This window comes from Geotrypetes seraphini, chromosome 5, assembly GCF_902459505.1.
Source record: "Geotrypetes seraphini chromosome 5, aGeoSer1.1, whole genome shotgun sequence".
NCBI lineage: Eukaryota > Metazoa > Chordata > Amphibia > Gymnophiona > Dermophiidae > Geotrypetes > Geotrypetes seraphini.
Genome location: NC_047088.1, coordinates 262,143,478 through 262,169,201, shown reverse-complemented (window position 1 = coordinate 262,169,201; position 25,724 = coordinate 262,143,478). Strand labels below are relative to the sequence as shown.

General features: G+C 47.0%; 2 protein-coding genes across 4 annotated transcripts in view; one reads left to right on the top strand and one right to left on the bottom strand.

Moving 5' to 3' along the window:
• Nucleotides 1-22,485, bottom strand: part of LOC117360755 (intermediate filament protein ON3-like) — a 31,656-nt gene extending 9,171 nt beyond the window's left edge. Inside the window, exons 1-6 of one of the 2 annotated variants that reach the window (XM_033945063.1) lie at nucleotides 22,139-22,485; nucleotides 16,968-17,176; nucleotides 13,398-13,458; nucleotides 10,477-10,572; nucleotides 8,528-8,692; nucleotides 7,120-7,245 (exon numbers count right to left, since the gene is read on the bottom strand). In XM_033945063.1, coding sequence (XP_033800954.1) covers nucleotides 7,120-7,245; nucleotides 8,528-8,692; nucleotides 10,477-10,572; nucleotides 13,398-13,458; nucleotides 16,968-17,176; nucleotides 22,139-22,402 — 921 coding nt within the window. In that variant the 5' untranslated portion in view covers nucleotides 22,403-22,485. The remainder of the gene's footprint in view (nucleotides 1-7,119; nucleotides 7,246-8,527; nucleotides 8,693-10,476; nucleotides 10,573-13,397; nucleotides 13,459-16,967; nucleotides 17,177-22,138) is intronic. The other variant, XM_033945062.1, reaches the window with a different exon arrangement.
• Nucleotides 22,486-22,872: 387 nt separating this feature from the next.
• The window catches only part of LOC117360756 (keratin, type I cytoskeletal 18-like), a 35,192-nt gene continuing 32,340 nt past the window's right edge, over nucleotides 22,873-25,724 (top strand). Inside the window, exons 1-2 of one of the 2 annotated variants that reach the window (XM_033945064.1) lie at nucleotides 22,873-23,431; nucleotides 25,135-25,217. In XM_033945064.1, coding sequence (XP_033800955.1) covers nucleotides 23,018-23,431; nucleotides 25,135-25,217 — 497 coding nt within the window. In that variant the 5' untranslated portion in view covers nucleotides 22,873-23,017. The remainder of the gene's footprint in view (nucleotides 23,432-25,134; nucleotides 25,218-25,724) is intronic. The other variant, XM_033945065.1, reaches the window with a different exon arrangement.

The following is a 25,724-nucleotide window of genomic DNA, read 5'->3' as shown; positions in this document are numbered from 1 at the left end:
CGTAAAATTTGGACCCCCTAGACCAGTGGTCTCAAACTCGTGGCCCAGGGGCCACATGCGGCCCGCCAGGTACTATTTTGCGGCCCACGATCTGTCCTCGCCTAAAGCAGGGTTCCCCAATCTGGCTGGCCCGGAAGTTCCTCCCCGACGATAGAATTGACGTCGGGTGGCATGAATTGGTCAGCCCCGCGCTGGGGAAGATAAGCAGGGAGAGTTATGACCTCAGCGCTGGCATGTTCCCCGATTGTGGTGGCGGCAGCCTGTTCCCCGATTGCGGCGGTGGCGGCCTGTTCCCCAATGGTGGTGGCTTGGGGGAGGGCAGGGAGAAGTAAAGAAAGAAAGGGGGGACAGGGAGACAGAAAGAAAGAAGGGAAACGGGACACAGACAGAAAGAGGCATGGAGAGAGAAAGACAGAAAGAAAGGGCGGGCATGGAGAAAGAAAGAAAGGGGGCACGGAGAGAGAGAAAGACAGACATAGAAAGAATGGGGGCATGGATAGAGAAAGAAAGAAGGGGGCAGGGTGAAAGAAATAAAAAGTTGGGGAAGGGAAGGAGACAGATGCCAGACCAGGGGAAAGGAAGGAAGGAGGGAGGGAGAGAAAGGAAAGGAAGAGATGTCAGACCATGGAAATAGGGACAGAAGAAGGAGAGATAGAACGGAAGGTAAGACATGGAAACGTAGATTTTGAAAAGAAAGCAGAAAAATTGAATATTAAGTTAATGCCAAAGATGGATGCAAGGCAGAAAGTGAAGACGGAGAGAAAACCAGTCAAAGGACAAGAAGACCTTGGAAACAGTTAAATGCACAGAAAAATAAAGTCACCAGGTAGGGAAAATGATTTTATTTTCAATATAGTGATTGAAATGTGTCAGTTTTGAGAAAGGAAAGATATTAAACTTTAAATGTGAGGGCTGCAGAAAAAAATAGGGTACTTGGAAGGCCGCAGAAAAAATAGTTAATGACAATTTTGCATAAGGTAAAACTCTTTATAGTTTATAAATCGAGTTTTACCTCATGCAAAGTTGTCATTTCTTTAATAAGACATTAACTATTTTTTCTGCGGCCCTCCAAGTACCGACAAATCCAAAATGTGGCCCCGCAAAGGGTTTGAGTTTGAGACCACTGCCCTAGACCCACCCCAGGCCCGCCAGTTCTACCCATCCCTGCCACATTATGCCCTCAATCTCACCCTTGCCCTGCCCCAGCCCTGTCCCCCCCGCTGCCTGCTCTCAGTGCGATTTCGAGGAAGCTTTTCAAAACCTGGACAAAGTGCCAGGTTTTGAAAAGCTGTCCGGACATGTCCTCGAAAAGGAAGACATATCCGGGGAAATCCAGACAGAGCTAGTCGGACTGATTATGCTTTGCTGCGAGTGAAAGTGCCCTGATGCAGCGGTGGTCATTTTTCCACTGCAAAATGCTGGCTGCGTCGGAGCTTAGCAGCGGCGTCAAGTGCGGAATTATGAACAAATAGAGTTTATACAAATTTTCACTGTGGCATCTACATTGTTAAAGCCAAGTTTAATACTTTCAAATACAGTATTTAAGCTGTTTTAAACTCTGAGTCTTATTGAGTTTTACAGTAAATATGAAACCATAATAGGATTTCGCCATATGGATCGATGAGGATTTCAGCTTTCCACTTACCCCAAAAAATGATTGTTCTTAGGAACTTATTGTTAAATATGGGATATCACTAACAAATTAAAAAAAATAAATTATATCCTGGGGAGGTTTTTAGGCCTAGGACTGTGTAAGGGCAGCAGGATTTTTTCCATGTGGGTAGTAGCTCAAGTTTATTAAGTTTTTATATACCGCCTATCAAGGTTATCTAAGCGGTTTAACAATCAGGTACTCAAGCATTTTCCCTATCTGTCCCGGTGGGCTCACAATCTATCTAACGTACCTGGGGCTATGGAGGATTAAGTGACTTGCCCAGGGTCACAAGGAGCAGCGCTGGATTTGAACCCACAACCCCAGGGTGCTGAAGCTGTAGCTTCAACCACTGCGCCACACACTCCTTATTTTCTGAGGCTGTTCCTAGGGTAACTATATGGTTCCAGCAAAATTCATTCCATTTCTATACTGTTCTCCCACAGGAGCTCAAAACAGTTTACATGAATTTATTCAGGTACTTGAGCATTTTCCCCTATCTGTCTCGGTGGGCTCACAATCTATCTTATGTACCTGGGGCAGTGGAGGATAACGTGACTTGCAGCGACACAGGGTTTGAACCCATAATCTCACAGTGCTGAGGCTCTAGATTTTAACCATTGTGCCACTCTCCTCCAGACATTTTGAGACCAATTGTGTTCAATGGAAATAAAACCCAGATGTCTCAATCTGTCCTCTTTTTCTGGAGCCATATAGAAACATAGAAACATGATGGCAGATAAAGGCCAAATGGCCCATCCACAGCATCCACTATCTCCTCCTCTCCCTATTGGCTAAGGTGCTTAACATTTGCATCTCCTCTCCCTATTGGCTAAGGCTCTTTACACCTGCATTGTGATGTCATAAAACTTTATGGTTATAGAAACATAAAGGCAGATAAAGGCCAAATGGCCCATCCAGTCTGCCCATCCACAGTAACCATCTCTTTCAGAGAGATCGCACGTGCCTATCCCACAACTTCTTGAAATCAGACACAGTCCCTGTCTCCACCACCTCTTCCAGGAGACTGTTCCACACATCTACCACCCTTTCCGTAAAAAAGTATTTCCTTAGATTACCCCTGAGCCTATCACCTCTTAACTTCATCCTATGCCCTCTCATTCCATGCACGGATGCGACACAAAGACATCACATGCATTTCTGCATGTGTACGATGTCATTGCATCACACCTGCATATGCTCGGAGGTTATCCAGATGCAGCCCTGAGCTCGAGACCTTCCAAAACACAGACAAACTGCCAGGTTTTGGAAATCCATCCGCGTAAGAACATAAGAATTGCCGCTGCTGGGTCAGACAAGAGGTCCATCGTGCCCAGCAGTCCGCTCACGCGGTGGCCCCTAGGTCAAGGACCTGAGCCATAACTGAGTCTAGCCTTACCTGCGTACGTTCTGGTCTAGCAGGAACTTGTCTAACTGTCTTGAATCCCTGGAGGGTGTTTTCCCCTATGACAGACTCCGGAAGAACATTACAGTTTTCTACCACTCTCTGGGTGAAGAAGAACTTCCTTACATTTGTACGGAATCTATCCCCTTTCAGCTTTAGAGAGTGCCTTCTCGTTCTTTCTACCTTGGAGAGGGTGTCCTTATCTACTAAGTCTATCCCCTTCAATACCTTGAATGTTTCAATCATGTCCCTTCTCAATCTCCTCTGTTCGAGGGAGAAGAGGCCCAGTTTCTCTAATCTCTCGCTGTACAGCAACTCCTCCAGCCCCTTAACCCGGATAGTCCTCTAAAGGAGGACATGTCTGGGCTTTCCTAGACATCTGGTAACCATATCTAGAATGTTGGGCATGATAAAGAAAGGAATCTCGAGTAGATCGGAGAAAGTTATAATGCCGCTTTATAGGGCAATGGTCAGACCCCACTTGGAATACTGCGTCCAACATTGGTCTCCCTACCTGAAGAAGGATATAAAACTGCTGGAGAGGGTGCAGAGACGAGCAACCAAACTAGTGAAGGGTATGGAGAAACTGGTATATGAGGATCGACTTAAAACACTGGGATTGTTCTCCCTTGAGAAAAGGAGACTGCGTGGGGATATGATCGAGACCTTCAAAATACTGAAAGGAATCGACAAAATAGAGCAGAGAAGATTATTTACATTGTCCAATTTGACACGGACAAGAGGACATGAAATGAAGCTAAGGGGGGACAAGTTCAGGACTAATGTCAGAAAGTTCTGCTTCACACAGAGAGTGGTTGGCATCTGGAATACTCTCCCAGGGGAGAATATTGCAGAATCGACAGTCCTAGGCTTCAAAAGCAAACTAGATGCATATCTCCTTGAGAGAGGCATATAAAGTATGGTTGGCTATAAAATAAACCAGGTGTATACCTGGCAGGGCCTCCGCGTGTGCGGATCGCCGGACTTGATGGACCGAAGGTCTGATCCGGAGATGGCGCTTCTTATGTTCTTAGGTGCTATTTAGGCATTTCAAAAGCACCATTAATTGACAGGCAGGTGCCTGTGTGCACAAGGCGTTATGCAGGCCATGGGTGTGTCCAGTGGTTAGGGAGGTGAAGCGCTTATGGGGGATGTGGTTTGCCTGCGTGCAGCAGTCAATCCTGGTACTGTAACAATTGAGTGCAGGATAAATGTGCTCCTCAAAGTTGCACTGACAATTACGTGCAAGATGTATGCACGCCGCCGGTCCTGCCACTTTAAAGCCTCACCGTTAGCGCTGTGAGGGGAGAAATGTGGGGGGAAGTGGTTTTTGTTGAAAACTTCCAGTTTCCTTTCAGTTTTTAGTGGTCGGCAGTTTTTCAGTGTAGTGGGGGAGTCCCCCCCCCCCGGGAGCGTGACGACTTAACCCACCCACCCTCACAGCGCTAATGGTAAGGCTTTAAAGCAGCGGGACCGGCAGTGCGCATACGTCTTGCATGCAATTATCGCTGCGAGATAGTTGCTGTGCCAAAGTCCGGCGCGCTTTTGACAGTCACCGTCAATCCCACCCGTCTCCTGCCCCAGAATAGGAATTTGACACCCGAGGGGGCCAGCGATGCAGATAGTCATGCATGTGTAGACTGCGGCCCTGTGCCCCTCAGTGTGCCCTTTAGAGCCTGCACATGGGGAGATCGCCACAACTGTCCTGCCCTCGTTACGCTACGGAGCTTTTCTTCCAGGTATGGGCGTAGTTTGTAGAACACAAAACACAAACTGCAGACTATGTACAGGATGCAGGGTTTGTTTATTGTACCGATAACGGAACTGAAGAAAATATACAACCTTATTCACAACCAAGGGAGCCGACAAGGTCCGTGTTTCGGACAAAATGCCTTCCTCAGGGATCCAGGGTGAATAAGGTATGAAACAAACCGCAATATAAAAGTATCAAACAAGCGCCTGTATGAGCCAGAGGTACGAAATGAATATGCATCGCAATGACAGTAAAAAGCAATTCCATTATGGGTACAATAAACAAAGCCTGCATCCTGTACATAGTCTGCCGTTTGTGTTTTGCTTGCTGCTTTTTGTACTGCAGATTCTGTTGGATCCTCTTTTTGTGCCGTAGTTTATAGAACACCACAAAATGTGTGTTCTGATTTCAAGAGAGCCAAAGTAGAGGATGTGCGGAGAGTTCAGTCGGTTCAGCGAATGGCCACCAGGATGGTCTCAAGACTCAATGATCTCCCGTATGAGGAACGACTGGGTAAGTTGCAGCTGTACTCACTCGAGGAACATGATCGAGATGTTCAAATATGTCACGGGCCGTATCGAGGTGGAAGAGGATCTCTTTTTCCTTAAAGGACCCACGGCAACAAGAGGGCATCCGTTGAAAATCAGGGCTGGGAAATTTCATGGCGACACCAGAAAATATTTCTTCACCGAAAGGGTGGTTGACCGCTGGAATAATCTTCCACAACAGGTAATTGAGGCCAGCAGCGTGCCAGATTTTAAAGAAAAGATGGGATTGGCATGTGGGATCTCTTCATGGAGGTAGTTAGGGGGTGGGATATTAGGGTGGGCAGACTAGATGGGCCGTGGCCCTTTTCTGCCGTCATGTTCTATGTTTCTATGAGACTCTGTCTCCCTGAGGAGCTAACTAGTAGCTAACCAGCAATCAGTCTAACTAGTAAAAATGCATGCCACCACACAAACATATCTTTAGTGGGAGTGGATAAGGCTAAATCAACATTGTGCGTTATTAATTACACTTTGGTTACAATTACACTAAAAGTAGGGTCAACTTCTCGTAAAGAAAATTAGTAAAAAAAAATATTTAAAAGCCATAAAACATATTTAAGAAAAATATAAGTAAAAAATTACTCGGGAGTTTTGGATCAATGAAAGACAATTCAATCCAGAGATAACCAATAGACGGCTTATGTAGTCTATTGTGGCCTCCAGAATACTGTGTGCAATTCTGGAGGCCACATTACCGTAAAGATGTGCTCAGAATTGAGTCGGTTCAGCGGATGGCCACCAGGATGGTCTCGGGGCTAAAGGGTCTCTCGTATGAAGATAGACTGAACAAATTGCAGCTCTATACTCTCGAGGAGCGTAGGGAGAGGGGAGACATGATTGAGACATTTAAGTACATCACGGGACGAGTCGAAGTGGAAGATGATATCTTTCTTCTCAAAGGACCCTCGAACACAAGAGGACATCCGCTCAAACTCAGGGGAGGGAAGTTTCGTGGAGACGTCAGGAAGTACTTCTTCACGGAACGAGTGATAGAGCATTGGAACAAGCTTCCAGTACAGGTGATCAAGGCCCGCAGTATCCCAGACTTCAAGAATAAATGGGATACCTATGTGGGATCACTGCGAGGGTCATACCAATGAATAGGGTCGCTAGGATATAGACTTAATAGAGCAGGTCAGTAGAGTTAAGGGGGCCAGTAGAATTAAAAGGGTGGGTCAATGGTATGGGCAGACTTGATGGGCTGTAGCCCTTATCTGCCGTCATCTTTCTATGTTTCTATGGTTTGGATTGCCGAGATCCTTTTTCCTCCTTATCCACTCCCACTAAAGATACGCTATGTTTGTGTGTGCTGGCATGCATTTTTACCAGTTAGACCTTTTGGCTGTGGTTTATGATTTTTTTTTGTTTTTGATACACGTGAGACATAGGCTTTGAATCCATTACAGTACTTTTGAGGCAATCTTATATAGATATTGTTATGTAGTTAGGGCGATTAATTCCACTGACCTGCATAGCAGCTCTGTTGGTCCAGAAAAGAGCAGACACAGTTTCTGCCACCTGAGATTCTACCATTACACCACTCCCAAATTAAATTATGGCAATCTACAGAGTCAGTTTCATCACATCTTGCCAAAGTCATCATTGGAGCAGAATCGAGAACCCCTTTTCTACATGTCAAGTCTCACGAGAGCTCATTTTCTGGAAGAGTCCTCTTCACTTGGAAGAATGGTAGCCCTACCTCGACACAACTGTACCACAAAACATAGAAGAGAAGGTGACATTTTATTAAATATTCTCCGACCTGATTTTTTAAGCCTTCAATATCACCGTTGATCCTCTGGATTAAGCGGTTGATCTCTGTGATCTCATTTTTGACGTTCTTCAGTTCTTCATTGTGCCTCTTGGCTTGCTTCTCAATATCATCAAACTGCAGAATTAGAAGGCAAAAAGATATGAGTGGAGGTTGCCAGAGAATGTGGTAGGAGCGGTTAATGTAGCTGGTTTTAAAAAAAGGACTGGACAAATTCCTGGAGGAAAAGTCCATAGTCTACTATTGAGACATGGGGGAAGCCACTGCTTGCCCTGGATCGGTAGCATGGAATGTTGCATGGGTTGCGAATTTGCACTGGGACTGGGACAAGTGTCTGCTTCCTGCTGTTTGTAATTGTGGTGGGTCCCAGGGTTGCCCTTTAATACAAACGAGCTCCCAGCGGGATAGTTGTAGTGGGAGGGGGGAAGGAAATTGGTCATGTTTTGGGGGAGGCTGAATTGGACTGCGCACAGTGGAATGATTCTGAACCAAAAGGGGGTCTTTTGGGATAATTAAAATGTCAAGCATTTGAAATCTTCTGAACAAACCAATGTAGAGACCTCACATACATAGGACATCCTGCTGAAGCTGTTCAAACAGCAGCCCCATTCTTGGAGAGCCTCAGAACATAAAACCTCTTATAACTTTGATGGTTCCCACCCTTAAATCTAACACCCTAAATTTTATATTCTAAATCAATAATCAAAATTAGCTAAAAAGTTGTCTGGGAAAAAGAGAAACCCCGACAAAGTGGCCGTATTGCCAAATCCAACATTGGTCCATGTTTAATAAGACGCTCGATACTTTTATTATCCAAAAAGACTCCCTTTTGGCTCAGAGTTATTGTACTGTGGGTTGGATATAGCTAGAAGTGCTCCGCTTTGGTCTTTTTCACGGTGTAATGATGGCATTTCTTGTTACCTCTGTGACTTAAATTTACACACATAGTGCAAGTGCTTCAGATAGTAATAATCGATAGCATTGCTTTCTCTGCCCTTTGGAAGCAAAAACACATTCTACATTACATTACATTAGCGATTTGTATTCCGCCATTATCTTGCGGTTCAAAGCGGATTACAGAAGAGGATTTCTGGACATGTCCAGAGGTGTTAGAGTAGAGCGGGTTGCTTCAGAGGATTGAAAAGTTTCATTCGGTATTAGTTAGTCTTCATGGATTTCTTCAATTCTAGACACCAGAAATGTGTTGCCAGCCGTTCGCCCCAGAGGTGGCAGCCTGGGCATTGCCCGTGTACTTCACTGGAAGGTATTGTGGATCGGAAGCTTTGAGTAGCTGAAACCTGCTTTGTAAATCTACATTCTGAGTATTTTTCAGTATAGAAAACACCCCCTTATTCACGTTCTGAAACCCCCAAAAAGGGTTCATAGAAGGCGTACAAACCTTAGACTTGTACCACTGGTCGGCCTCCTGGCGGCTCTTGTCCAGCATGGCCTGGTACTTAGCTTTCACGCCCTCCATAATATTCTTCATTTCCAGGTCCCGGTTGTTGTCCATCTCCACGGTGACCAAGGCGTTATGGATCTGAGACTGCAGCTCCTGGATCTCCTGTAGGAGAAGAGAGTCCATCCTGTCAGGACAAGGTGATGCCTCTGTGCAAGAATGAGACGGTCATCTCTTTCCCACCTCACCATGCAGGAGAAAATGGAGGCTGTACCTCACTGACATCGCAGCAAAGGGCCAGAGGGATGCATCCAAAGTCAAACCTTATGTGAAGTGGGCGCTGTCACCTCTCTGACCCTCCCCCCCATGCCCCACTTGTGCCCTCCCTTCCCCGCACCTCTTTAAATCTTCACTAGCGTGAGCAACTACTCTGTCTGCTGCTTGTGCCAGCCTAGTGCCCTCAGAAATCATTTCCGGGTCGTGGGGTCAGGAAGTAACATCAGAGGGAAAGCCAATGCAGGCATGAGCAACAGAGTGGAAAAGCTGTTCGTGCTGGCAAAGATTTTTAAAAAGTACCGAGGTGGGAGGGTGCGAGAGTGGAGGGGGGCGGAGAGGAGGGTGCGAGGGGTGCTACCACTTCAGGGGCCTCCTATCCTCACTACACTACTGGTAAGGTGCTGGGTGCCCTCGTTCCCAACTATCATGTAAATCTGTGTGAACAACTTAGAGAATAAGTTCACTTGCACGCTTAGCTTAATGGATTAATTAGATGCTAATTGGCCATAATTGGTGGTAATTGGCAGTTATGTGCGTTAACTGACCTTACTCCAGATTCACTACAGATAGTGACTCAGTCGCTGTTGGCCGATTTTCAAACAGTGATTGATTCACTATCAAGTTTGCGTACAAATGATTTGCACACCGTTACCGATGCAAAACAGCCAAGCAAATGTAACGGAATCAATCGCTTGGCTATTTTGCATGGCCGGATCGGAAAATGGGCAATCGAGGGGGGCCATTTTGTGAATTGGGTCGCTTTGCAGTGATCATCACTAAACCTGTGATTTTAGCGACGATCGCTGACTTTCGTGAATTGGGGGCCTTAATCAATATTCCAAAGGTGCAACTCTGAGAGGGACATGGGTGTGTCAAGGGAGGGTCCGGCAGTTACATATTTGGGAAACAATGCTGACATTCGTGTACTGGGATTTACAGCTGCCATTTGACTGGTGCAAAGACTTGTCATTATATGGTTGAATCCACATCATCCTGACTCTATCTTTGGAAGGAGTAGTGAGAATTACCCCCCCCCCCCCCCCCATTACCCTTTCCCGGAGATCAGCGTTCCAGTGTGGCCCACACTGCGTATACTCAGCTGGGTAAGTTCAAAAGGAATCCCAGAACACTGAATCCAGGTCAGCTCTCCTTTCAGGCACTGGTTTAATATGTGTACCCTCTGATGACCCCAGCTGCCCAGGCCTTTAAGAAAAGCAGGACTGCAAAGAGATATCCCAAGAGGTGGCCCAGTGGCCCCATCCCTTCTTTATATCCCTGGTGGTGCTTTCTATTTCCTGGCCCAATTGGCCCACGGGAGGGTCTTTCCAGGAAGTTCTACTTGTCAGCATAATATCTAAATCAGGGCTGCCCAAGTCCGGTCCTCGAGATCTACTGGCAGGCCAGGTTTTCAGGATATCCACAATGAATATGCATGAGAGAGATTTGCATACCAAGAAGGCAGTGCAGGCCAATCTCTCTCATGCATATTCATTGTGGGTGTCCTGAAACCCTGACCGGACTTGGGCAGCCCTGCTCTAAATGCTACAAAAGTAAAGAAATATGGGTGCTTAGCAGTGCCGGTGGTACCCTCTCATTATGGCGATGATGGCTGAGGGTATCAGCTCTGTGATGCCTCTAACACAGTCCCCACTGCACCCCCCCTCCACACTCACCTCCTCAAAGAGTCGTTTCAAGTACTCCATTTCATCTGTTACGCTCCCTAGTTTTGACTCTATGTCCACCTTGTGCAAGTAAGCGTCATCCAGGTCCTGCAAAACCAAGGGGAGAGTGTGGCGCGGTGGTTAAAGCTCCAGCCTCAGCACCCTGAGGTTGTGGGTTCAAATCCCACACTGCTCCTTGTGACCCTGGGCAAGTCACTTAATCCCCCCATTGCCCTGGGTGTGTTTCATAGATTGTGAGCCCACCGGGACAGAGAGAGAAAACTGCTTGAGTATTTGAATAAATTCATGTAAACCGTTCTGAGCTCCCCTGGGAAAACGGTATGGAAAATTGAATAAATAAATAAATAACAATAAAAAAATAAATAAATGCCAGATCAGGAAGCCATACAAAATCATCCCTGACTTCAGCACCATCCCCTGCCTCCCAGCAGACTTCTCCTACTTTTTCTCACCTGCTCTTCAAGGCCTCCTGATCCCACCACTTCCTTGGGAAGCTTGTTCCGGGGGGGTCTGGCTTCCTAACATCTCACCTAGATCTCCCCTGCTGTATTTTAATCCCATTACTTGGCCTTCTCCTAAAGGAGAGAAGAGCTCTGCCCTAGTGCAAACCAATGCTCTCTCTAAGGATTGACCGAACGCAACCGGTTTTAAAAACCAACAATTTTCCAGATTTGCAATTATTCTTGTGAGAAACCATGTAAAATCTGTGAACGACGCTCCTAGAATGTGTGAATGAATATTCGCTCATGCACTCAGCTTAGAGGGAACATAGGTTCCAGACCTGGTGCTGTTTCCTGAATCTTCTGGAAGACTCCCACATTTTCTGCTCTTCTGGACCTCTGGTGTTTTCCTATAAGGACTCCGAGTGGAGGGATGGAACCAGCAGTGGCAGTCCAGGGAGAGACGTTGGTAGAATGGAATTAAGAGAATGACACTGGGACATTTGTCTCCATCACCACAGGATCTCTATGTCCTCATCCCTGTCCCATTCCTGCAAGCTCTGCTTTAACCACACAAGCTTCAAACACTTATGATTTTAAAGTGTTTGAGGCTTGTGCAGATGAGGACGGAGCTTAGGCATTGGTGGAATGAGGCATTATGACATCACAATCTGAGCTCTAGAATGTTGCTACTTAGGATTTTAAAGTGTTTGAGGCTTGTGCAGATGAGGACGGAGCTTAGGCATTGGTGGAATGAGTCATTGTGACATCATAATCTGAGCTCTAGAATGTTGCTACTTATGATTTTAAAGCATTTGAGGCTTGTGCAGATGAGGGCGGAGCTTAGGCATTGGTGCAATGAAGCATTATGACATCACAATCTGAGCTCTAGAATGTTGCTACTTAGGATTTTAAAGAGTTCTCTGAGGCTTGTGCAGATGAGGACGGAGCTTAGGCATTGGTGGAATGAGGCATTATGACATCACAATCTGAGCTCTAGAATGTTGCTACTTAGGATTTGAAAGCGTCCGAGGCTTGTGCAGATGAGGATGGAGCTTGGAGGAATGGGGCAGGGGCAGGAAAAGAACTTGTCGGGATGGGAAAATGAGTTCCCGTGGGGAAGGGAAATGTTTGTCCCTGTGTCATTCTCTACATGGAATCTTGATTCTGCCAGGATCTTTGAATCTAGATTGGCCACTATTGGCCCATCTGGTAGCCCAGTATATGACCCATTATGGCTATTTTTATGTTGAAATGATAAAAACTTGGTAATGTACAGATTTACCAAGTGTCTCACATTGGGTGGGAGTCTCCTGCTCTGAATATTCATAAGAGATATTTGCATACAAATCTCACTCTGGAGTCCTGACAGCCCTGTTCTAATCCCTTTTTCCATCTCTCTCCTTAATAATATTTATTTTTTCCCCTTGGAGGAGGGGGTTGGGAAATTATCGCTACAGCATGGGGGTTTTTTTCTCCTTATGTGAACTCTTCTGTCAATGTTTGAGAAAATCACTATTCAAACAGACAGGAAGGTTGACATTTTGTGTGTGGACCTGTAGGTTTGCTGCGATTTTCCTGCTGTAGCAATTTTTCAGTCCTAGATTTACGGTAGAGGGAAACTGTCCCGCAAAGTTTGAGCGCCAGGGTGTAACAGCAGTCACTGAAAGTCATAAGCAAACAAAAGACCCTGAGTGGACAGGGAAAGAGCAGACATAAGCATCCTGGGTTTTCTTGTTCCGTAGACCCTTTTGGACCCTGGTTAGGTTGCAAAGGTTGGACAGTTCAAAATCTAACAGATGCTGGCACTGTCATCTTGATATAGGGACATTGGATCATTTGCTATATTATTGTCCCCTGAAACTCAAATTCTAGCGATCCATTTGGGGGTCAAATTATTACGATATTGGAAGTTCCACTATCAATGTCACATGATGGAATTTTGTTTGGAACGATATTATTACCCAAGAAACCAATTAATGCAAATCAGAATAAATTACTACTTATCATGACAGGAGTAGCCATGCAGCTGATAATGAAAAATTGGAAAATTTGGCATAACTTAAATTATAGTTTCTGGTGGGAATCATTATGTCAGATTTATAAGTTTGAAAACATTAATTCCATACAGAGGGGACACCATAGGAAATTTGGGGCCCGTTAACAAAATAGTGTAAGCTATGAGTTAGTAATATTATTTCCCTTTGATTCAAGAAAGATTGTTATCCACATCCGGGGGGGGGGGAGGGGGGAGAGGGTTTTAATAGTTATATATTATTTGATGGATTAGAGAGAAGTTTTGTTATATTACTTGAGTGTTCATTTGTTTGCACTATGTATTTGATTTAAAAAGAATAACGAATATTAAATAAATAAAGCAAGTGAGCTCAGATTTTTAGCAGGTAGACGAGGGATTTGAAGCCATGCACCAGGCCGTGATTGCAAAGGCACGACGAGAACCAACACAAATACCTTCTTCGTCAAGACAAAGTCATTTTCCAGCTGATTGCGCTGATTAATTTCATCCTCGTATCTGCCACGAGAGAAAGCAAGAGAGAGACAAGTTTAGAAAACTTTTCCGTGCATTACTGTAGCAACATATGTACCAATTGTCATGGGGAGGGGGGGGGGGGTTAAATCTTCAGTATCGTTTATTAGTTATAATGCCGCCTTTCACAAAAGCTTCTGAAGGAAGAGGACTTTGGGGTCTCTTCCAGTTCTTCTTGTTTCCTTAAAACACACGTTTTCTCTTCAAACAGCGACGCACGGCGTCCTCCGTTCTCTTGGATGAAAGCAGTTGTTTTTGGTTACCAGCGTTTTAATCACTGTGTTGACGTGACGCGTCGACATTGTTGGGTTTATATGCGTTTACTATTATGTATAATCCCCAGCCTAGCCAGACCCTCCCCAGGCCAAAACCCCTTACCCCACCCGAGTGTCCCCTAGTCTGTGTAATTTTTGACAGAGTGAAAAATCGATTCACCTGTACCCTTTCTCCTCCACTCAGGATTTTGTAGACTTCAGTCCTATCTCCCTTCAGCCGTCTCTTTTCCAAGCTGAAGAGCCCCTAACCGTTTTAGTCTTTCCTCGTACGAGAGGAGTTCCATCCACTTTATCATTGTCGCTCTTCTTTGAACTTTTTCTAGTGCCGCTATATCTTTCTTGAGATAAGGTGACTAGAACTGAACGCAATACTCCAGGTAAGGTTGCACCGTGGAGCGATACAGGGGTATTCTTAGTTTTGTTAACTATCCCTTTTTAAAAAAAATAATTCCCAGCATCTTGTTTGCTTTTTTGGCCGCCGCCATACATTGGGAGGAATGTTTCATCGTATTGTCTACAACAGGAGTAGGGAACTCCGGTCCTCGAGAGCCGTATTCCAGTCGGGTTTTCAGGATTTCCCCAATGACTATGCATTGAAAGCAGTGCATGCAAATAGATCTCATGCATAGTCATTGGGGAAATCCTGAAAACCCGACTGGAATACGGCTCTCGAGGACCGGAGTTCCCTACCCCTGGTCTACAATGATACCCAGATCCTTTTCTTGGGTGCTAACCCCCAAGGTGGACCTTAGCATCCGGTAACTGTGATTCAGGTAATTCATCCAAACGTGCATTACTTTGCATTTGCCACATTAAACTTCATCTGCCACTTGGACGCCCAGTCTTCCAATTTCCTAAGGTCCATCTGCAATTTTTCACAATCCGCAGGTGTTTTAACAACTTTGAACAGTTTAGTGTCATCTGCAAAACATTTATATCCCGCATATCACAAAAATCTATGCGTGTTACAACACACACATAAGCAGAAATAAACAACCTAACACATCATCAATATCTCATAAAAAATATCCATCCAGATGATCACCCGAAACTGGAAGAACTGTGATTGTTTAAATTTTTCGTTCTGATGGGCAAGTCTTTGCTGTAGTCATAGATTTGAAAGGATAAACGCTGAGAATTTGGGGCATGGTAATATATTTAAATTGATATGAGGCCCATTGACATCGTATGTTACCTCATTATAATTGATTATTGAATGAGAGTCAGTTTTTGTTATTTTGGTACATATCCAGGGAAGGGTGGGAGGGTGTGTGTGTGGAGGGGGGGGGGGAGTATTTCTGTTATAAATTGATTTTTAAATATTTACACTTGGGGTGGGTGGGAAGATTTTGAATGGGGTAAGGTTTTTGCGGTAATATATGTTTTTGTGTTTTATTGAATAATTATTGGATGGGTGGGGGGGGGGGAAATGGTTGATTATGAACATGTGTAAGTTGAATGCGCTTCTATTGTATAACTAGTGTTTAAGCCCGTTACATTAAAGGGTGCTAGAATATATGTATGTCTGTCTTTCTTTCTGTCTGTGTTTCTCCCTGCCCCTGTCTCTTTCTTTCTTTCTATCTCTCTCCCTCCCACTGTCTGTCTTTCTTTCTTTCTGTCTGTCTCTCTCCCTCTGGCCCCCTGTTTGTCTGTCTTTCTTTCTTCCTGTCTCTCTCCCTGTCCGCTGTCTTTCTATCTCTCTGTGGCCCCTTGCCTGCCTGTCTTTCTTTGTCTTTCTCTATGGCCCCCTTCTTTATCCTCCCCAAAGCAATCCAAGATTGCTCCCTGGCCCCCCCAGCACACCCCTCCCCCCCAAAGCAAAGCACGTTTGCTCCCTGGCCCCCTTTGTCTTCCCCCCCCTCCCTGTGCAGCAGCATTATGTCCTCCAACTCCACTTCTTTGTGAAGCAACATTTGCCTACCCCCACCCCACTTCCCCGTGCAGCAGCATTCCCTCCCCCTTTATTAAAGGTATAGGCACACTCTTTCTTGCCTTATTCAACCTGTTCAGCCTCAGCTCTCTATTCCCTCCGGGGCAGATTTTGTACATCGGGCGCCATGGTAGGTGATCGGTGCTATCGGAGGTGGAGCGGCAGGGCTACTTTCGGGATCAGCCGTTTTTGCAGCGTCGGATTCTTTGCTTTGGCTGGCCGACTTAGGCCTGTGCACGTCGTCAGCCTGGAGGAGCCGGTCGGGGCGGTGCTCCCTTGCGCAGTGGGTGATCGATCGTTTTTCGAGCGTGGGTTCTGGGGAAGGACGGCAGCGGTGGCAGCAAACTTACAGGAAGGAAGGCTTTATCCTTCAGACGGCAAGAGCCGCCGCGGCCGACAGGCTCTGCGCCGCCGCACGCATACGCACTCCTACCTGCGGGTCCCTACAGCTCACGGAAAACAGGAGCACGCAGGTGGGAGTGCGTATGCGCGCTTAGGGCTTTATTATATTAGATTATACGTTACATTTGTTATATTGCACTATCGAAGTTTTGAAAATTAATAAAGTTTAAAAAATAAAAAATAAAAACATTCTAATGACATCCCACTTACAGCTGCTGTTGTGTCACTGGTGTAGGTTGATCGCTGATATTCCACCAGTGATGGAAGACACACCAGTACCAGAGAAACCAGTAATAACTCAAAGAGTAATGAGCAGAGCTGAGCAGTGGTGCAGGATGGGCGAATGGCGCCTGGAGTGGTTGAGCCCCTCCCCTGCCTCCTTCCCCTGTACCTTTTTAAAGTCCCCAGCGTGAGCAGCATGCCCACGTCGGTGTCGGCTCACCTTAGGCGTGGGTTCCAAAAGTGACGTCAGAGGGAGTGCCGATGCTGACGTGGGCACCAACCTCACGCTGGGGAAATATAAAAAGGAACGGGGGAAGGCAAGGGGCATGCATGCACGGCAAGGAGAGGAGTGGGGTGGCAAGACGGTGCCCGGGGCCCCCTCCCATTACCATGCACCGGAGCTGAGAGAGAGAGACTCTCGTACCTGAGGTGTGCAGACCTACTGCACTGAGCGCCGCTACTGGGAATGGTAAGAAAGCCTTTTGGTTACCTGGTTCTTTGAACAAACTCTGACCCCTCTATGGATGAAGAATGTGGCAGAACGCCTTTTATCCTGCTGTGTCTGTGCATTTGATCGGCTTTCTAAAGCTCAGGAAAGTGTTGCACCATGCAGAGAATGGGGTGTTTAGCAACCATGAAGCTGTCCCCTAGCTCCCCCGCTGTACCTGATCTTAAGGTCCTCCAGCACCGCCTCCTTATTTGCCAGCTCCGCCTGGAGTCGCTGCTTCTCATGAAGGAGACCATCGATCTGCTGCTTCAGGTTGTTGCTGGATGCCGTCATGATCTGACTCATGTTGCACTTGTACGTGTCTCTTCCCTTCAGCAGCTGCAGTCGGGTCTCCAGAACCTTGTTCTGCTGCTCCAGGTCCCTCACCTGAAACGAGGAAGGGGGGGGGGTCATAAGTGCCGGGGCCAGCATTGCTCAGGCCTGCTCAACAGATGTGGGCTTTGTCAACTCGAGAAGTCACACTATAGGGCTGTTTCCTCTAGGGGTGTCAAAGTCCCTCCTCGAGGCCGCAATCCAGTCAGGTTTTCAGGATTTCCCCAATGAATATGCATGAGATCTATTTGCATACAATGAAAGCAGTGCAAGCAAATAGATCTCATGCATATTCATTGGGGAAATCCTAAAAACCCGACTGGATTGTGGCCCTCGGAGGGACTTTGACACCTCTGCTCTAGCGGGAAGTTGAAGCATCTTGTTGGCCGTTTCAATAACCAGTAGATCGAGGAACATGCCGAACCGATTCCCGCCGCCTACTCTGTCTATATTCTCTTTCCTCCCCTTATTAAATGGTGTTCCTTTTTTAAATTTGATATATTTTACCCCCTCTTTTATGAACGCATAGTGCGGGTTTAAGCAGTGGTGGTAACTGCTCTGGCACTCGTAGAATTCCTATGAGCGGAGCAGTTACCGCCGCTGTGGGCGCTAAAACCTGCCTTATGTGTTCGTAAAAGAGGGGAATAATTTGTAAACTGCTTCCGTTATGGTTTATTTGCTTAATATAGGATCCTTCATGAGAACAGAAAGTTGAAAACAAAAGAAGAGACTCCCCAACAATTCTACAGTGAATGGAAAGACTAAAAAGCAAAAGAGATCGTGGAAGAAATGTTCTTGATGGAAGCATTTATTCGATCAATTGAAAGATGCCATAAAAAGTCCACAAATGCATAGGTCAAAAAAAAGGACCCTTTTCTGTCATAGTGCAGAGTTTGGAGCACAGTTTTCAGCCTGGATTTATGTTGATTTTCTAATATCCACATTTGCTTTTCGATCTTTCAATTCCAATTAGGACCCCTGAAGAAGGCTTGTCTGTCGAAACACGGACCGTGGAGGGTCTCTGCATTTGTGGACTTTATATGGCATCTTTCAATTGACTAAATAAACGCTTGCATCAGGAGCATCTTTTCCACGGTTTCTTTTGCTTTTTGGACCTTCACGAGACCACAACCATAACCGTAACTAGCCGTGAAGGTGGGACCAGAGCAAAGTGACATCAGGTCACTGGAGGCCACACCCACCGCCATCCTCACTGGGGCTGAAAATTCCAAGGTCGGTGATATCTCATGTGGCCATACGTCCCCAGAATGAGGGGGTGCACAGAGGGGAAGGACTTCTGTATCGAGAGGGCAGGGCATGGTTGGCATACGTTATCAACAGATTTGAAGAATGCTTGCAACAGATACACAAGATTTATGTAAATAGCTTTTCTCTCACTTAAACCTAAGCGGGTTATAAAAATGCATACATTTATAACAGAAAAATCATAGAAAATTCTAACATAAAACAGTCTTTATAACACTTTCAAACAAAATAATTCTTTCATTCACTGCATAATATTCATTCAAAAAGCCTCAATAAAAAGGGATGTTTTCAAATATGCATTTTTAAAATTTGTATATTAATAACTAATTATCCTCAAGTGTCCTATCAAGTTATTCCACACAATTACTCCTGCCACACAAATGGCTGTCCACCTAGTTCTAGCATATTTCACTTCCTGCATCCCTTCCAAGGACAGACGCATTGCTCTGATCACAAGGATTGAAATGATTGTTGTAAAGTTACAGCATGAGAAAGGTACATTTTGGTAAATAGCCTGAAAAACTAGCATAAGCATCACCACTACTACAAATTATTTCTATAGCACTACCAGACTTATGCAGCACTCTACAGAGTCACAAAGAAGACAGTCCCTGCTCCAAAGAGCTTACAATCTAAACAGCCAAGACAGACAAACAAGATGTCATGGATCCAGTTAAGGGAAACGGTTAATCAGCTGGCTGGGATGAAGGGCAGAAGGACAATCAAGCCATTGTGACATCACTGATGAAGTTGGCTCTTATTGGTGGAATGAGGCATTATGACATCACAGTCTCAGCTCTGCTTCCCAAAGACTTGAAACTCTTCACACTACTACTACTATTATTTCTACAGCGCTACAAGACGTACGCAACGCTGTACAGAGTCACAAAGAAGACAGTCCATGCTCCAAAGAGCTTATAATCTAAACAAACAGGATGTCATGGATATAGTTAAGGGGAAGGGTTAATCAGCTGGCTGGGTTGGAGGGAGTACAGGACAATCAAGCCATTGTGACATCACTGATGAAGTTGGCTCTTATTGGTGGAATGAGGTATTATGACATCACAAGCTCAGCTCTGCTTCCCAAAGACTTAAATACATGGTGCTGAGGCTGCAGCCTTATGTCCTCCCTCCCCTTGCAAAATTTTGATAACTAAAACGCATCATGATGATCCTGACACTCTCCCTGTACAAATGTATAATTAGACATTAAGTCTGATCATTTTCCGTCCTCCCTGCAGGTATAAAAATGTGCTGATTTTGGTCTACGTTAGTCTGGCTGTCAGGATCTATTGTTCGTTTGTTTTGCCACTTCACAGAAGCTGCCACTCTAGGCCATTGCCTAGACTTTTCTAATGGTTAAGCTAGCCCTGTAAGGTTGAGGCGGGAGACAGGCAAACTGCTTAGGTAAGATGTCCTTAATTTCTGACAGTTGGTTGTCTGCTTCAGGGCAGGATTAATTCGTCGAAGGCCCCTAGGCACACAAGTACACTGGGCCCCCTGCCTCGCCTCACCCCACCCTGCGCCCAGACGGAGACAGGAAGTTGCGTCAGAGGAAAGCTTTGGGCAAGCAGCATGTTTGCAAAATTACAGTTCCCATTTCCTTTCTTACCTGTGTTGCTTGCTTGTCTTATTTTCCATCGATGGGGGTGGGGGTGGGGGATGGGGGGGTGCATTGCTGATCAGGGGGCCCGCGTTGCCAATCGATGCTGGAGGGGCCTATCGCCGTTTGGAAAAAACAATGCTGATGCCCTCCTTCATCAGGCCCCCCTGACCATTTCGGGCCCTAGGCACGTGCCTACTGGGCCTATTGGTTAATCCTTTCCTGGTCTGCTCCCTTATTTTTTTGAGTTCCTAGGTGTGAAAAGTGTTTGAAACCCAGCTAGTCACACCGACTTTGCTCCCATGGTGCAATGATAGTACGGTCAACTATGTAAAAATTAATCACACTCCTATAATGTTCCATTCCCAAAGATCTTATACTCTGCATGAGAGCTTAAGAAAGTTCTAGGAGTTGTTAGGAACGGCGCAGCACGGTGATGGATGAGGTAGAACTGGAACCCCCCGGTGTGACTACACCGCAGTCCCTGAAAGGCCGGCAGCTTAAGAAAGATCTGAAAACTCTTAGAAGTCTTTGTCTAACAGTCTCTTGGCCAAGAATCACCACAGCCGCAGCCTTTGTTTTCCCAAAGTTGTTTACACCTTGTGTATAATATGCATCGCTCTTGTTGGTGTTGAAATTACAGCGGCAAAGTTTTGGATGCTTTCCCAGGAGGACTCAGACACACAGAGCAATTCTGATCCTGTGGGGTGCATCAGGGTGGAAGATGGACTGCGCTCCCAAAGATTTCCACAGGAGAAGGCACATAGTCCAGTAAAGCCTCTGGACATACCCACACATGGAATCAGAGCTAGTGTTAGACCCAGTCCAGCATTAGACATCCGGAAGTTCTCTGTGGCATGTGGAAGCCCGAGGCACAAGGGTTAACATAAACAGAGTGGTGGTTCTGAGCTGCAGAACCTGGGTATTTTGAATTGTGATTTCGTTTTTTATGCTGTTCTCCCAGAGGAGCTTAGAATGGTTTATATTATTTAAGTATCTAAGCATTTCCCCCTGTCTAATGTACCTGAGGCAATGGGGAGGGGGATTAAGTGATTTGTCCAGGGTCACAAGGAGCAGTGTGCGTTTGAACCCATAACCTCAGGATGCTTTAACCACTGTGCCACAATCTCTCCCTCTCAGGCATTGTGATTTCTTGATATTAAATCTTCAGATACTTCATTCTATGGCAGTTGGGTAGGGGCAGACTAGACTGCCCATGTAGGTCTTTATGGGTTACCCCTCTCTGTACTTGGAGGTAGAGAAGAACATCCAGAGAAAGAAAACCTAATACAATCCAGCAGAGGGCGCTGACACTCAGCACTGCATTGTCTTCCTGAAAGCTGCCAGTGGGGAGCAGAGCCCAGAGGTAGTCCAGGTGGACCGAGATCTATCTCCAGCCACTGCCCAGATGCCACTTCACTGCCAGCCCCTGTATCGAGAGGCTTCAGCAGTAAAAGTACCCCCCTTCCTCTTCCCAAACAAGTAAGGTCACATGCAATGAAAAGGAAAATAACTCCTCCTTTACACCTTCCCTGCCTACTAAATTCTTTGTGTAAGACCAACTCCTACCCCCCTATATTTTAAGCAGACCTTAGGTAAAGTAGGGTGACTACCCTGTCACTTACTACTACCTAGTGGGCTCACAGGGTTTTTTTTTTTCTTTTTAACCTGGGGCACAGGGAGCTGTGGTGGGAGTAGAACCCAGTTCTCTCAGGATCACAGTCTGCTGCATTATAGGGCTTCTCTTCCCTTGGAATAACCAACCCAAAATTCTCATTGGTACCAAATCCTCCGAGTAACATAAGATACCATTTCTAACTGGCATTCTTCAGCTGTGCCCAGCCTTACTGGGACTGCCCCAATCCAACAACCAGAGCAGGACAGGCTAATCCAGGGGAAGGCAATTCCGGTCCTCGAGAGCCAGAGCCAGGTTTTCAGGATCTCCACAATGAATACCTATGAGATGGATTTGCATGCACTGCCTCCTTGAGATGCAAATCTATCTCATGCATATTTATTGTGGAGATCCTGAAAAGCTGGCCTGGCTCTGGCTTCCCCCGGGCTAAATCATTTTCAAAGCGAGAATCCGCGTGGGAAGCGAACACAGACCGCCCGTGGGCAGCCCGGTCCCCTCGGCAGGACTCTACCTTATCGATGAAATTCACGAACTGGTCGTTGAGCCCCTTGATCTGCTCCTTCTCCTGAGTCCGCAGCTGCTGGATAGTGGGGTCGATCTCCAGGCTGGGGAGGGACGAGAGCAGGAAGGGGACCTTGCTGAGCACATAGCTGCTGGAGCTCCGCAGAGCGGGCTGGAAGGTGGCCGGGGAGGGGTAGGCGGAGGATCTGCTGGGGACGGAGCCCTGGGAGCGGCTGCTGAAGCCCCGGCTGCTGCCATAGCGGCTGTAGCTCATGCTGCCTCTCTCCTGCTCGGCTCCCGACTCGCCACCAAGCCTTTGGGCGCCCACTAATAGCCCGACTGGCCGAACCGCGCCCAGATCCGGGAGTGGGAGCCCCTAGCCTGTGCTCATTTGCATAGCCCCTCCCCGGTGGCTGCACCTGCCGCCCCGCCCTTCACCTGTGCTCATTTGCATAGCCCCTCCCCGGTGGCTGCACCTGCCGCCCCGCCCTTCACCTGTGCTCATTTGCATAGCCCCTCCCCGGTGGCTGCACCTGCCGCCCCGCCCTTCACCTGTGCTCATTTGCATAGCCCCTCCCCGGTGGCTGCACCTGCCGCCCCGCCCTTCACCTGTGCTCATTTGCATAACCTCCCCGGTGGCTGCACCAGCCGCCCCGCCCTTCACCTGCGCTCATTTGCATAACCCCTCCCTCCTCATGGGGTGACTGCAGCCATCTGCCTCGTCCCCCTAGGCAAATCGGGCCGAACCGGTCTTCAAGGTGTGTGGATCCGATAAAAGGCATCCGAACCTGCACCCCCAATCCGGCCCCGAGTCTCCACTGCCCATATGTGCTCCTGAGTCTGGCGGCACACCTGGCAACCGCTGCGTCTTGATTGGCCCAGTGGGTGAATGTGCCGCCCCTGGCCGGGGTATTTAAGGCACTGGGCGCGGTGCTGCGGGCAGATCATGGCTTATCCGCTCTCCTTCTCCTCGGCCTCAGGCCGTCGGGCCAGCGCGGCCAACTCGACGCGGCCCTGGCCCCTCTCCTCCAGCCTGTCAGGGGCCCAGGTGGGCCTGGGGGCCCGCCTGCAGATGGTCCTGCCCTCAATGCGCTCCAGCATGGACTCGCTGCTGCAAGGCAACCACCAGGAGATGATGCAGGAGCTCAACGAGCGCCTGGCCGGCTACCTGCAGCGGGTCCGGGGCTTGGAGGCGACCAACCACCGGCTGGAGGACGAGATCCGCGACATCACGGCCAGCAAGGGCCCCTGCGAGCGCGACTGGGACAGCTACGAGAGGCCCCTGATGGAGCTCCGCAAGCAGGTCTGCCATGCATAGCACTCCCCCCCCCCTCCCCATCAGCTCGGAGCACTAGCTAGTGCAATCTGATACCCTCTTCCCCCCCCCCCTCGGGACTCTGATACCCCTGCAGTCCCTTTGACGGGGGCCAGCAGTCCATGCATCCTCCCCACCCATGCAATTCTCTCTCCCAGAGCTCTGATGGGAGGTTTGGGAGCAGAGAGAGAATCCTAAGGCTCTTACTTCTGCTCTGCATTGCTTCCTATGCCTTTAGGCTCCCTGCATGCACTTTCCATCTCAAAAACTAAAAATACTGGTTTAGATTTTTTTTTTAAACTACTGTGGTCTCATTTGATATTATGCTGTACTTACATAATGCATGCAAGGCTGAAAAGAAGTCTCTGGTTCTGCAGAAATTCCCCAGGGCAGGAAAGAGACAGCTTGTTCCCTGGAGGATTCAGTGTTCAATGCATCTGGTTGACTGCCTTCCATGCAGTAGGTATAGACAGAGAGCAGGCTGGCTGTGGGTGGATTGACCTGAGGCTTGAAATGAAGAGACAGACTTTCCTGGCCTAAGAATTAACCAGAGAGAGATAACTGAGCTATTGAGACCCCCCCCCCCCCCAAATTCCTTCTTGAAATGATACAAGGTCTGTAAGCACACATACTTCACCTTCTCTGGATAATTCTGCTCTTGGCCTCAATAAATGGGATGCCCGAAGAAAATCATCTTCTGAGAAAGGTTCTGAGTTAAGGGATGGGCCCCTTAGGATTTATTCACATCAATTACACGTCTCCCTCCGTATTTGCTGTGATAGGGGATTAACAGAACCGCAAATACAGAAATAACTTTTTCATATGTTATTCGCTGTTTTCTATTAAAAACCATTGTGAATATGGTGAAACCGCGAATAACATGGTGGGAGACCTGGCCTGTTCCTGAACGAGAGGCAAAACACGGTGAGAAAAGTGCCAGGAATTGGCAATTTTCTCTGTAAATGCTTGGAATCAGTGATTTCTCTATGCAAGCTGATGTAATTTGGGGGGGAGGAGCCAGCAAGCTAAAAAACCGTGAATAATTGAAACCGCAAATACGGAGGGAGAAGTGTATCATCATTTTATGAGTTGAGATGATGTTCTTTGTAAGATTTTTGTTATGTATATTTTATTTTTAAAACTCAATAAAAATAATTGAACTTTAGATTCCAGGAGACTCTGCCCAGTTGAACCCCTGTTACTGTATCAGAAAACTCCTTCCAAGCCACTATAGCTCCGATATAAGCTGGAACTGACAACCCTAGGGATCTGGAAAGGGCTCTGGTTCTGGCCCTCCCCACAGCCTTCTTCTAAGCCAAACGGAGTATGGAGACTTCTTTTTCATAACGCACGTCCAAAACCTATGTCCCGGCTCTCTTGGCTTCTGCTCTGCCGCTCCAGCACTAGTCTCTGGCTCTGACAGACCTCGAAGAGATTTTTAGCGCTGACGGATCCTAACACTTTTCCCTCCCTATTCTGAGAAGGATCCGTCAGCGCTAAAATCTCTTCGAGGTCTGTCAGCGACAGAAAGTACAAGCGGCAGGGACACGGACCGACACGGACCTCAGATTTTTAAGGCCGTACGGGTTTAGATCCGCGAGGTCCGTGAGGTCCGCGTTTTACCCCTTCCCGCAGATAATCTCCAAATTCCTGCCACTGGCTCAAGCTAACTCTGCCTCCTGGTTCTGCAGGTGGAGGACCTTAATATGGACAATGCAAAACTGCTCCTGCAGATCGACAATGCCCGGCTGGCGGCTGATGACTTCGGAATCAAGTAAGGACCTTTTTGTAAGAGGGGGGGGGGGGAGGAAAGGTAGATGCTGAATGCTCCAGTCTGCGAGTGATTTATGGGATGCCGTAGCGTTCTGCTTTAGTTTTGGACACACAAGACCTGGAGCAGGTTTCAGGGGGTTGGAATTGCTTTTACACCTTCCTGAGCCCCTGCTGGGCTGGTGACTTAATACTACAACCGAGAAGAGCACAGGTTTTTCTCAAGGTTTGAGGTTTTTTTTCTACTGTGGCCATTCCTGGTTGTAAGAAGAGCCTCAGCCTATGTGCCTGAACTAGGCTTGGCTAAGGCTAGAATAGATCTTGCCTTGCCTGTGTTTCTGAGGCTCGTTTTCATTCAATGGTGGTTTTCGACCAGTAGCCCGAATCGACACTGTGTGGAATTTTGTCAGATATAGAAAGTTATTAGTGGTAGTGTATGTGACAAATATACCTTGAAAAAAGTTTTTACTTAACACTAGTATAGAGAGTTGCGCAGGGACAGAAATCCCAC